A 13,581-nucleotide genomic window follows, 5' to 3' on the forward strand; every position below is an offset into this window, starting at 1 on the left:
AATTTATTATTAACATAATTTTCAGCAGGTGGACCCAGAATTTTGGAGAAAGTTGAGAATTAAAACAGACTGAAGAGTAATTTCTGATGCATAGATGGCTTAATCATAAAATCGAGTTGGCGTTTATTAACTGAAGGAAACAAATCAGTCTATCAATTAAATTATGAGGGACAAGCAATGAGAAATAAAATAATCAAGTTTATAGTTAACTAACAGGTTTGCAGTTACCAAAGGCCTCATCAGCTAATTTATGAGAAAATACTGAGAAATAATCCAGCTAATATGGGCTAAAAAGACATAAAAAACTGGACTATTGATGATTGAAAAGCTGTGATGCGGTCTGACAAATCCAAATTTTGCCTATACCCTGATGATACTACACACCGAATTCATAGGAGAAGTAATGAAGCATTTCACCCAGACTGTCTGCATGGTATTGTAGAAGCTGGTGATGGATCAGTGATGCTTTGGGGATGTTTTAACTAATATGAACTAGGTTCTCTACTTGAAATATCAACCAGAATGAATCAGGCTGGCTATATAGATATTCTGGATGATCAGGTTGTGCCCTTTGTTGAACATTTAAGGAGCATTCATGATTTGGATACTTGTGTATTCCAGAATGATAATTATCCCAGTTCAGGAGCTCCTACTGTTTTTAAATGGCACGAGGGGAACTCGCCCCAGTCACCAGATTTAAATTCCATAGACCGTATGATACTATCTTGAACAGGAAAGTAAACACAGAACAACAGCCTCCACGAACCCTAAATGAATTACGGGCTCAACTGCTTCCATAATGGCCTAATATTGATATAAACTATTTAAAGAACAATTTATCCCTACCAACAAGAATTTATGAAGTTATTCGTGCTCAATGAGAAGTTACACGTTATTAATTGAAAGATTGCACGGGTGAGTAATTTTTTGCTCTGTATATGTCCAAAATGGGAGTTGTAGTCTGGAGAGGATATGGACAATTCTCAAACGATGGTGAAGTGATTCATAGTTTCACTGGTGAAATTTAAGGAGATTTCGAAAACAAGAATTTAATGAAGCTAATTGCAATTTGCAGTATTCTGCTGGTTGGTTGGTTGTTGTTCGGTTTTAGGATCATCGGCACCTAATGTTGCTCTGAGTATATTTTTTGTAAATTTGCGTTCTGAGGTCGATTTTCTGTTTGCTGGACGAAAAACCCGAGTTTCCGGGAGAAAAACCATGCTACCCTCGCCTGAGACTGACTAATTCAGCCATGTTATGAAAAACAAAAAAAACCATAAAAATTCCTCCCGTCATCGACGGAATTCGAACTCGGATCTTTTCCAACCAAACCCGCAGTATTCTGCGAGGAGAGAGAGAGAGAGAGAGAGAGAGAGAGAGAGAGAGAGAGAGAGGTATTGTTACTGTGGGCAGTACATTTGTGTGCATTAAGCGCCAAAGCAACTAAAGCCATGAGTTTTCAGTATATTGTGTCTGTAAATTATGTGGTCGATTTGCCTGTTTATTAGACCGAAAACCCGAGTTTCGGGGGGAGAAAAAAACATGGAGTCTAAGACCCGCTAACTCAGCCATATTCCCATAAAAGTTCCTCGCGTAATTTCCGGGATTTGAACTCTGACCTTTTCCACGGTGTAGAGAAGGGCAGTGATTATATCCACTGTGCTACTCACGAGTGCACCTGTTGTTGGGATCAGATATTAGAATAGTCAAAAATCGGATGTTATTTGTCGAGGATTATTATTCGTTTGTTACAAGAAAATTTTCTACGAGTAGGATTATAACTTTTTCACTCTTAAAAATCGAGGAGGAACGCTTAGAAGAATAGTGACAAATGCTATCTGCTCACGATAATTTTTTTTCAAGTCAAGATGGCTTATTGGCAGTCTTCAAATGAAAGAAGAAGGGACCATCTAAAATTTTCTGCAGAAAACTATGGAAAGGGAAACCAACTTATGCAGAGGCTTCCCGGACTTTCCCATTCATCTTGATCCTACAGTCTGGCCTGAACACATTATCAAAATCCAAGAAAACCATAATGATTACAATTTATTACAAATAATTATTAAAATTTATTACAATTAGATAATTATGTGGACATACGCTAGCATATCATACCGCAAGAGAACAATTCATAACTATTGTCAACTCTCTAGATGTCCTTCTTAATGTATATAATGGTATTCTAAAAGAAACTTTCACCTCTCAGTGAAATGTTTACTCTCTCACGCCAATTCCAAAAGTTCGTACACAAATGCCATAAATGGAGAGTTTTCAGGCCAGTCTTAACATACCAATTTTTTTTTTTTTTTTACCAAAAAATCTCAAAGTCTCAAAAAGTTCGAAGAAAATTCCGAGCTCGCAATCATTGATCTGGATGTACCAAGCAGCTTTTGACACAGTTTATATATCTAGCTTCTTTCACTTCTGTGAGAAATATTATGTAATAAAAGGCAGAGTTCTTCTTTTCTTAAGATCTGTGCCCAATAGAAACTTCCCCCTAAAAGTTGGTAAGTTCACATTCACTGGCAAAGTAACCACTAGAGTTCCACAGGGCGGCATACATTTTGGTTTACTCTTCATAGCCGTCCTCATCTCATCCGTTTCCAATAGATTGGATATATTCCTATGCAGATGTAAAAGTTTTAACAAAGGTTCACTTAACAGATGACCAGCAACAAATCACCGAAGCCGCCAATTTAAAACTCCTTCATCTCGCTTAATACTTGTTAAATAAATCCTACAAAATCTACAATTGCCATCTTCTCACTGACGCCTACCAACTACATCTTCCAGTAATGCAATAGAGCACTTTATTTTCAAGGGTCTATTACCACACAGATCTAGGAGTAATATTCGAATCAAAGTTAGTTCACATCAGAATGAGTTACCATGGATGGTAACTCATTCGCTAAGGCTTCTATAAAACTTCCATCAAATACATTTATAGGGTGCTTCAGCTTCCTCATCAACACTTCACAGCATTCAATCAGACGAATACTAGATGATCAGGTGGCTTTGACGCAAACATAACTGACAAATGACACTATCATCAGATGGGTATGTAAGATACCCAAAACGTCACCTTAATGTATACTAATTTAGACGAATAGCTTAATAAACGACATTATTAATTTAGTTTATTATTATAAACTTAGTTTAGTTATTAATTTAGTTTATTATTAATCACCTGGTATAAGAATTATATTAATTACAGTAATAATCTTAAAGTTCCAGTTGCTAGAATCACTGTCCTCCCCACACCGGGTGGAAAAGACCCGAATTCGAGTCCCGTCGATGACGTGAGGAATTTTTATGGGCTTTTTTTCACAACGTGGCTGAATTAGTCGGTCTCTGGCAATGGTAACATGGTTTTTTCTCCCGGAAACTCGGGTTTCTCGCCAAGCAAACAGAAAATCGACCACAGAACATGAGCAATTTCCATTAGTCGCTAATGCTCCTAAACTCAATAACAACGGCAATTACTGTATAATATTTATTGCTCTTTTATTTTTTTAAGTCTCTTTTCTCTACATATACAGTATAGACTTTTCACAAGCCACATCAAGTTGCCCCTCTGGCTTGCCAGTCTTGCATAACAATACAAGTGAAGCGCGCACGGACGGTCTAAAGTTAATGCTACATTAATCAGAGTAAATCTACGAATTTATTTTTTCCATACAATTTGTATGAAAAAAAAAGAAATAATCGCCGAATTTATCTCTTCGATTTTAATTAAATTCAGTTTGGCTCGAAAAACATTTTAATAAGCCCAAATACAAAATTTCATGAATATATATCCACTGGAAGTACCTCTGTTACATGCGGACGGATGGACGGACGGACATGGTGAAGAGAATAGGAAACAGGCGGTTAGCATATACACTCCTCCCTAAAAGTTGAAAAGAAGCGCTTAAAGAAAGTTATTCCACGAGAAGTATCAGCAAAAAAATTGGTGTTTCATTTAAAAGAATACAAACTACCATTCGATGATTCAACGAGACTGACAGTTTAAAGGACAAACCACGATCAGGACGACAGCGCATAATAACAGAACACAAGATAAGACCACAACACTGATTTCTAAATGCAATCGACGACTTACTGCACCTAAAATCCGAGCTGAGTTCAATAGCAATAGGGAAACTCCGATGTGTACATCAAGTGTATTCCTTCGTCTTAAACAAGCAGGAATTCATGGTCGTGTTTGTTGCCGGATAAATCCCAATTTGAAATTTTTGGATCCAAGCGCAGAGTTTTTGTGAGACGATCAACTGAAGAAAAAAATGGTGCCACACTTTTAGTGCCTACAGTCACGCACAATGGTGGTTCCATCATAATCTGGGGTTGTTTCTGTTTTTACGGAGTAGGGCACATCGTCAGAACTGAAGGAATTTTAAGAATTATTTTCTTAATTTTTAAGATTAAGAAAAATGGCTATGAAAACATCCTTGAATAAGGCAGTGCCCTCTGGACTTCAATTTTGTGTAATAAATGTTAAATTACAACAAGACAACCCAAAGCACAGCACTCTGTTGTATAGGGATTTTCTAGCATCTGCAGAACAGGAGGGAGTATTGCAAATTATGGTGTGGCCACCCCAATCGCCTGACTTAAACCCGACAGCGCTTTTATGGGATCATCTGGACCGCCAAGTCCTGGAAGTCTACCATCTTCGCTAAATTTATGGGAACCTTGCAGATCGCTTGGGATAATGTTAGTCAAGGCACTATGTTATATTATAAAATTACTTGCCCTTTATAATACTATGCACTATTATAAAATTAATTGCCAGAATTCCAAGTATGTATAAGGCAGCGATAAAATCTCGTGGAGGATATTTTGATGAAAAATCAGTATAGTTGTTAATATTAATCATTTCAATGTTTTTTTTTTCAATGCTTAATGAAAAAAAATTTAAAATCGTTGTAGCATGTTATTTTTTTATATTAAACCTTACATTGTCATAGCTAATTTAAAAAAAAAATTATGAAAACTTGTCATACGCTGTGATTCCAAACATTTAGGCGAGAGCGAATATGCGAATGAGTATAAATGTGGCGATATAGGTACAGAAAGACAGTCAGGTAGGCCAGAAACTGATAGCGAAGAATCACTGATCTTTGCAGAATGTGATGAAAGGGAACCGAACAATTTACCTGGAAAACCATATGTTAGTGTAGATATATCTAGTGGAGTGTTCTTAAGTGCGTCCACGGTCAGTAGAGAGTTGCACATCGTGTGGTTTTCATGGCAGAAACTGCACAAACTTCATTGTCGAAAACGTACCACAGGGATTATGGTCCACGTTGACTTAATTATGTCTCACATTTGTTGCAAACTGATGGTTGTGTATATCTACTCCGAAGAGCTCGGCCCATCTCATTCCTCAAGTGCTCAATTGGATTGGATTTAGATCTGTGACTGGACAGGTCACCACATTAGGCTGAATTCAAATATGTTTCTGAAACCAGTTCTGTGCAATTCTGGTCTAATGACGTGGCGCATTATCCTGTTGGACGAGCCGAACGGATAATTCTCAGGTATATACACCATAGCTATGAAGGAATGCGCCTAACAGGAAACAATTTCCATATAGCCTGTCGAATCCCAATGTTGTTCCACTGTTATCAAAAGGAATGCCCAATGCGAACCACGTAAACACTCTTAACACCATTAAACCACCACCACCACCAGCCTGCATTTGACACCTGGCAAAATGAGTCCATGGATTCATGCTTTTTGCCATCCTTCCAGCATGAAACAGCCGGATCCAGATCGTCAGCCCATGCAACGTTATTTTAATCAGCCACTTTCCAGTGTTGGTTTTTCGTACTTATGTGTTTTTTGTGACAGGAATGGAACCCAGTTTCATCGTCTGCTGCGATACCGTATTCGCGACAAAGAAAGACAGGTTTTGCACTCCCAAATGCCTCTTTGGTTACTACTGCTGTCTGGGTTGTTATTTGACTGGCTGTACCCTTTCTGTTGGCCTGTTGCATCAATAGGCGCCTGTTTTCGGCCACAGGATCACCACTATTGGGTGTTTATTGGTTATAGGATCAGTCTTGATGCATCCTGGATAAAGTAGTACGTGAAAACCTCAACAGTTTACGAGATACTCATACTGATGGCTCTGCGCTGGTTACCATTCCACGTTCAAAAATCACTCATAGCTATCGGTTTGCCCATTCTCGCACTGAATTACACACACACACACACACACACACACACACACACACACACACACACACACACACACACACACACACACACACACACACACACATATCCAGCACCCCAACATATCGTCTGCCTGCTATCGCATGGTACGAACACGTGATTGTATTACTGAAAGAACGTTAAATTTAATTAAAAAAGGTATGTTTAGTTATTAACGCAGCCACACAGTGTAGTATATAATTAATTCTGAGTAATTATGTATTGAGTGCTTCAGGAAACTATCCATACACTCTGTGTAAATCCATATGCCTACTATGTCATTTATAATTTTGTGATAATTTCATTTGTTTCTGCAATCCTTCATTTTAATTGTAGTCTACGAAACCCTTTCACTTTTTTAATATTTTATTTAATTTCACGATCTTATTAAATCTTATATAAAACCCTAGCCTTAATGGCAATTGTCCTATTAGGATTATCCGTGAAAAACCTCGTCAATCCATGAGTGTTATGTTCATAAATTGCATGTATTCTCTGGTCAGATTGTCTGTTTTTCTGGACGAAAAATCCCAGTTTCTGGGAGTAAAAAAATAACCTTGCTATCCTTGCCTGAGACAGGCTAACTGAGCCAAAGGATGAAAAATGACCATCAAAGTTCCTCGCTTCTTGGACGCCAATCGAACCCAAGCCTTTTCCACGCGGTGCGGGAGATGGACGCCTTAATGATGGTATAACCAAACAACTTACAGATTTACCAGAAATTAACGTAATTATCAAAATGTCTGAGTTCCTGTTCATTTGCATTGTTTCTAGGGAAGTTTCTTTGTAAAAGTTTGATGCATAGCAAGACACGTGGACCACAAGTTATTCTGCTGAACAGAGGAATGATTAATGTTTCTCTTCTGGAAACAAAACATACAAGATTGAAAGATGGCATGAAAGATGACAGAGACTGAATTTTATGACAGTTTTTATGTTTCTTTCTGTGCTCTATTAAGCTGTTGGACAACTCAGGTGTTAGTATTGTCTTCAGCGTACTACTCGATCTACAACTTGCTAATTGACTACAGACTACCAGCCTCTTTGATGTGCTGGTTATGCATCTGTATTTTATATCCCTTGCTGTTTTCCATTTATTTAAAACTCTTTAACATCGAAGTTGATAAATCATCCTCTAACAGTTAGTTTTGAACGCGCGGCTTTTTTTTGTAGATATACAAACTGTTAATAATTTGAATCACAGCTGTTAATAAGCGATTTCTCATTCCTATCCCATCTGCTGGCCGTGGCCACGTGGTTAAACTTAGGTGAAAGGCTTTGCACTTCGCGCATTTCGACGTTCGCCTGCAAGCCTAATTCTGTACTTAATTCTGCTTCGATCCTTTTAGGGAGAATTTTCTAAAAAATTCAGTTATAATTGTTTATTCTGTCATTGATAATTGGAGAAAATCTAATGCAAATGCCATGGTTGTGCGGTTGGAATTGTTCAGAACTGAAATGGAAATGAGTGGATTTAAAATGCACGAGAATCATAATCATCTTTGCCTTCTAAACGCGCATTTTGAAATTTTAAATTTACTGAATAATGATGGAATTGAGTTCGCCTTGCTGTCTTCTCAAAAGTGTACTTCGGGTATGGTAAAGATTTTTTTTGTTTTTTTTTTTTGGATTAGGAATTAGGAAGATGCGAAGAGTGTGGGTTTTGTTAATCCGTTTATTTTGTTCAAGGAGATATGTTTAGGTGTATTCAGGTGGTTAATCCTGACGTTCTATTACGATGTCTGATGAGGCAGTTTTTTGAATGAAAACTATTTAATCGAATACGAAGTTATACTGATCCATAATGAACGAACAATAATGTATCGAGTCAGATTTTAGGGCCTTTTTCAAACTGACTTAAGCCGACCCTCAATGTATAGTGCCAGTCGAATTTTTCGAGCTCTCTCTAGGTTGAAAAAACATTCAAAGCTAGCAGTGATTCATTCGAGGCAAAAGCAAGTGTTCTTCCTCCGTTTCTTATTATTATCCAAAAGATATCAATGGGATGCTCAGAATGAGAAAGCTCAGATAACTTCCAGGTTCGGTTGTTGTTGGATTACACGAGTCTTTACCAGTTTCTTAAGTAATCCAACGCTTTTATTCTTTCTACTACAATAATTGAAAGACTCTGAGTATCGTAACTGACATTTTCAGTCTTTAGAAAAAATATCAAGTTGGCTTCTTCGATTCCTCAATCACGCATTAAAGCGAGAGAATAGACAAAAGATAGAGAACAGCAATAAAATCCTACAGTACCAGAGATGGTTATTCAATGTGATCTCCACTTCCTCTACATCCGTCGTATGTACAGACCCCTCCAAAGATCGGTGACTAGAATGTCCAGAGAAAATTCTGAATAATTTAATCAAGGGTATCGGTTTGGAGGGGGGGGGGGTTACATGATCCTGTTTGGGACTACAAGGCTGACTGATCAAATCGTAAATGAGTTTCTTAGGGAGATAGACATATGTGGGGGTTTATCGTTTGAGATAATGGACGAAAATCTCCTAAGGGTACCTTTTTATCTTATCACAGGGGATGCTAACGAATGCTATGTCCCTCTTTGGCATGCAGATTAAAAAACTAAACTTACCTCCCCCGTTCTTGTAGCAGAGATAAGGGAATCTCCACACATTACCCAGTCCGATGGCATACCCTACACAGGACATGATGAAGTCCAGCTTCCCGACCCAGTTACCCCTTTCCGGCAGGTCATCGTCGGGGTTCTTAGACACCACCTCCGTCGTTATGGGCATCTCACCCTGAGGAGATCCTCCGTTGATGGGGAAACTGTTCATTTCGTGACTTAGTTTGTCTTTATCCGTCATGACGCTGGTCACAACTGTCGGGGGTCACTTGGTCCGAAAAGCTTGGTGACGGGGAGCTTCTCACTGCAGACAAGGGCTACTGCACGGGATTATCCTCACCTTCTGCTCCCCTCCTGACTGTACGACATGTACGAGACTTGTAGATAACGATCCGCCACTTGACCTCTCTCTACCCTTTGACCACCGCACACGAAAACGATTGAACGCATCCAGCCGCCCGATGCAAGCGGCACGAGGTGAGAAACTGCCCGTCACTCTGTAGAACTTGTGCTCCTCTCACATCCACCGCGTCTGACTTTCATTGGCTCAGTGTGAGAGTGTGTCTGAACCTGCACAGCCACAAGGGGCACTGTTGACGCGCACGTGATCTAAAATCTGTTGTTCGAGTCACGTTTCGCCCCTCTGCCTTCCCTTTCCAGAGCAGGCAATAACTGGCAGCCATACGGCTCCTGTCGCCACTGGCTGCTAACTGTTGCGTCACCAGCTGGATTCCGCGGAGCGACGGTGACGTCACATTTGTGCGATTTCTTTTCCCCCTTTACTCCCCGCCGATTCACGGATACGGGAGCAATCATCGAAGTCGGAGGGAAATGGCACGCAGCTCGTGAGAACGAGCATCGTTTCTAAAGCTTCCTTTAATTATGTTCCGTTGCGGCGTGTCGAAATACCGAACAAGACGCCGTGTCCTTCCCTTTCCAAATGCATCTCCTTAGAGTGCGCGAGGAGTCTGGCTGTCTCGGTAAAGGAAGAAGAAGAAGATGGAAAGATTAAAAATGGAATAAACCACTATCAGGAAATACGGATCATGCCGTCCATCCGGTGCGCTACTGGGGAAACAAAAGGCATAATGATCGTAATCCCCTCTTCATATACACACGCCAACAAATTAGCTACCCCACTCCAACGATCAATCAATATCACACACATTCTCTCTCTCTCTCTCTCTCTCTCTCTCTCTATTAGACACCTAATTTTTGTTTAATTCTGTTAGAATTTTTTTTATTACCACGTTCTTGGGCCTCTTAAATAACTGTTGCTAATTTTTAACGATACTTTTTCACAGAGTAATCATTAATAACATTATTAGTGAAGAAATAACACGTAGAGGTTCATGATTAATTTGACTGCAGCCCGATTAAAGGGGCCTTTAGGCTAGAAGATTCCTTCAAGCTCGAACGGGAGTCCAACTCAGGCTTCTCCAAACTACAATGAGAGCGAGGTAAACACATAGTAACAAAAGTATAGCGCATCCTGCCCCATTATTTTTAATGTGGTTTAACAGGGGAGAGGGCCGAGGATTAGAGTACAGTGCTTCTAACTTTGACCATCGATCAATGTGTTCCGTAGCAGAACACCGATCTAGTATTAGCCATATGGTGCAACGAAGCCCTAGGCCAAAATAATTTTTTTTTTAAATAATAAACCAATAATTTGACTCCTTCCTCAAGTAGGTATCTCAGCTATTCAGCTGAGATTTGAATTTCCCCAGGCTATCAGCCTGAACCACCCACGGAGACAACTTAGTCTCCGTGGTAATTAGCAACTTGTTGACTAAAAGAAAACTTTCTGCAATCTAGTGTAATCCCCCCCCCCCCGTCCCGTAATTTGAAGTTGTGGCCTCTAGGGCTGGAATCACATCACTGAATCACTGAAAATTCACACATGCTACTTTTACTTTCAACCCTCAAAGTCTTATAATCGTCAATCGAATCTCATCACAATCAAATCTCAAATTAATCTTATCCCGAGCAAATGTCATCATTTATCTACCGCGATGAGGTCAACTGATTGTAATTAAGATACTAAAATCTCAATTTTAAGGCGTGTTCGCAAATATGCAAAGAGCATATTGACTTTAGCGTGTCCGTCTGTCCGCATGTAATAACTCGACTCCTAGTGTGTACTTTCATGAAATTTTATGAGATAAAACTGCCACGTTTAGAAAGTTTTATCGAGTCGTTCCAAATATCCATTTTTTCGGTTTCTCTCTGATTTTAATATATTAAAATTAAACAAATAGAAGTCCGACAATTAGATAATTTTTTCATAACGTGTTTCTGGTTATCTACGATACTGATTGAAAGAACGAATGGGCAGCATGGAAAAGAAATATTATTCTCATTTCAAGAACTGCACACGTCAAAGTGGCTGTTTTTTGAAGACCCTTCTTCGTTCTATTATTATTATTATTATTATTATTATTATTATTAAGGATTTGTCCTTACACAGCGTGAAGACAAAGGCGACCATGATACAAATTAAAATACACCATCGCTGTGGAACTCACAGGTGGGATATTTTATCGATAGAAAAGTTTCATGTGTTCTGTAACCCAAACAAACTGTAAATAACAAGGTGTTGGTCGTTGTAAGGTTTTAGACTCAAAGCAAATTGGCCATATTGCGCTATATATAATATGTCCGTGAATTGCTTCTGTTCTGGGGCCGATTTGCTCGACGAAAAACCTGAGTTTCTATGAGAAAAACCATGCTACCCTTGTCTGAGACCGATTAACAAAGCACGTTGTGAAAAAGGCCCATAAAATTCCTCACTTCACTGAGGATTCCAACTCAAGTCTTTTCTACTCAATGTGGGGAAGGATGGTGATTGTACCAACTGTGCTGTCCACGATGGCCTCTAAGGTGTATTCTTTTACACGTACGCATAACAAGTGCTTCATGCCTCATTATTATGTATTCTAAGTTTTTATCGGAAATTAGTTGAAGTTACTCGGCCCCTTGGTAACAAAACTACAGTTTGACTCGCCATTTTGTTTCTGAATAATAATTAACTCATTTAAGACGTTTGTTGAAATGATCAAATAGAATTGAAATTATGACATCCTCCCCCACCTCAGTTTTTTCTGTGACCAGTAGTCGCAGCAATTTATTTTAGTTTTCAAGTAGATGAAGTTAGTTGTTATAAGTCGTAGAAAGATTAACAAAGTTAATCTTTCTATGACTTATTCTAAATTACCTTAGAGAAGTTATAAATCATAACGGCTAAACGAATCGCATATTTCTTCCAGATTATCGTGTTCAGGTGCAACGACACTGAATGGCAATGCAAAATACTTCCAGTTAATTTCCGTTTCTGCTTCATGCCTTTTCTATAGATACTTCCATGGGCACTGTTCTTCTCAATTGGCTTCTATAATTCCTCCTCTCTCTCTTTCTCTCTTCCAAACAAGTCCGAACACGTTTCGCAACCAATAATCATCCCTCTACTGTCAAAATTCAAACTTACAGAACTAACTTTTCTTCTTCCTGGTTTATTCCTTCAACTCTAGTTTTCTGGAACAACCTCCCTTCATATGTATTTCCTTAAAATTACAATCTGCAGAAGTTCAAGTCTAATGTCAAGAAGTATTTGCTGTCTTCTTGAGCCTTCAACTCACACAGTATTAAGTACTGTAGGTTCTAATACCTTTCATGTTTGGGGGTTTAATAACAATAATAAATTTATTAGTATACCCTATCATTCAAATTCCCCAGGGACACTTTGCTAAGGGCATGAACTCAAATTAATCTTTTTTAAAATTACATGCACACTGCGCAGTTGTGGCAAACCTTTAATGAAACTTTCATTCATGTTGTCATTGCTCATATACACTGCCTAGCCACGTTATTAGGACGATGAGCTAATAGTGAATTGGACTATCATTGGCCGAATGCTGTATAGTGTATTGGACTATCGTTGGCTCTGCAAGATTTTAAAATAAGGTACGAAAATACTGGACTATTCGTGTAACAAAGCGGTTCTTAATCCTGGAGTAATATGGGCAGAGAATTGTGCTGACGAACAGTTCCACACATTTGCCACGGCGGATGAATCCTGGAGAAGGTTCAATGAGCATAATGCGGCTCTAATGCAGCTATATTTTCCCATTGGTGTCCGAGATCAGTGACTTCCACGAAGGTCCAGTCTCACAGTCCATTCTTTGTAGAGATATTTTTCCCTGTGTAAGTTAATTTTCTGTTTGAATTCCTTTGGTGGAACGAATTGTTCAAAATTTTCGAATCTGGTGGTAACAGTATGAATAATGGACTATACATGATTAGTTTGGTACTTTTTACGAAATTCTTTTTACTAGTTTTAAAGGATGAAACTTTTAATGACATATAAAGTAGTAATTCTGAATTTAAGCAATAACCGTTTATGATTTTATGCATAAATTATAATCCAAGTACCTGTCTTCTTTTACTGAGGTAAGATGGTCTTTTCTCAACGAGTTAATCGGTTTCTGGCAAATAAGACATGGTTTTTTCTCCCGGAAATTCGAGTTTTTTGTATCAAAAACAACAAACCGCCCAAACAATACACACAATTACAAATACAATATACTAATAATACGCATAGCCTTAATTGCCTTGACACTTAATACATAAGCCTAACCTAATGAGTTAACGAAAGAGCTCAGAGAAGATAGATTACATCACATTCAATTTCTAGTAATTACAAGGCATTGTGGTATTTACCACTGCACAGAAAATAGGTAGGCTGTACCATTTGCTAAAACGTGTCGATATTGAAG

The 13,581-nt window shown here is 38.6% G+C and overlaps 1 protein-coding gene across 1 annotated transcript in view; it reads right to left on the bottom strand.

Moving 5' to 3' along the window:
- The window catches only part of Gat (sodium- and chloride-dependent GABA transporter), a 144,873-nt gene extending 135,411 nt beyond the window's left edge, over positions 1-9,462 (bottom strand). The window contains exon 1 of the mRNA XM_090389844.1: positions 8,813-9,462. Within this exon, the coding sequence (XP_090245970.1) occupies positions 8,813-9,047 (235 nt within the window). The 5' untranslated portion in view covers positions 9,048-9,462. The remainder of the gene's footprint in view (positions 1-8,812) is intronic.
- Positions 9,463-13,581: the final 4,119 nt, after the last annotated feature.

The sequence above is a fragment of the Mastigoproctus giganteus genome, chromosome 2 (assembly GCF_048544385.1).
Source record: "Mastigoproctus giganteus isolate SK-2022 chromosome 2, ASM4854438v1, whole genome shotgun sequence".
Taxonomy (NCBI): domain Eukaryota; kingdom Metazoa; phylum Arthropoda; class Arachnida; order Uropygi; family Thelyphonidae; genus Mastigoproctus; species Mastigoproctus giganteus.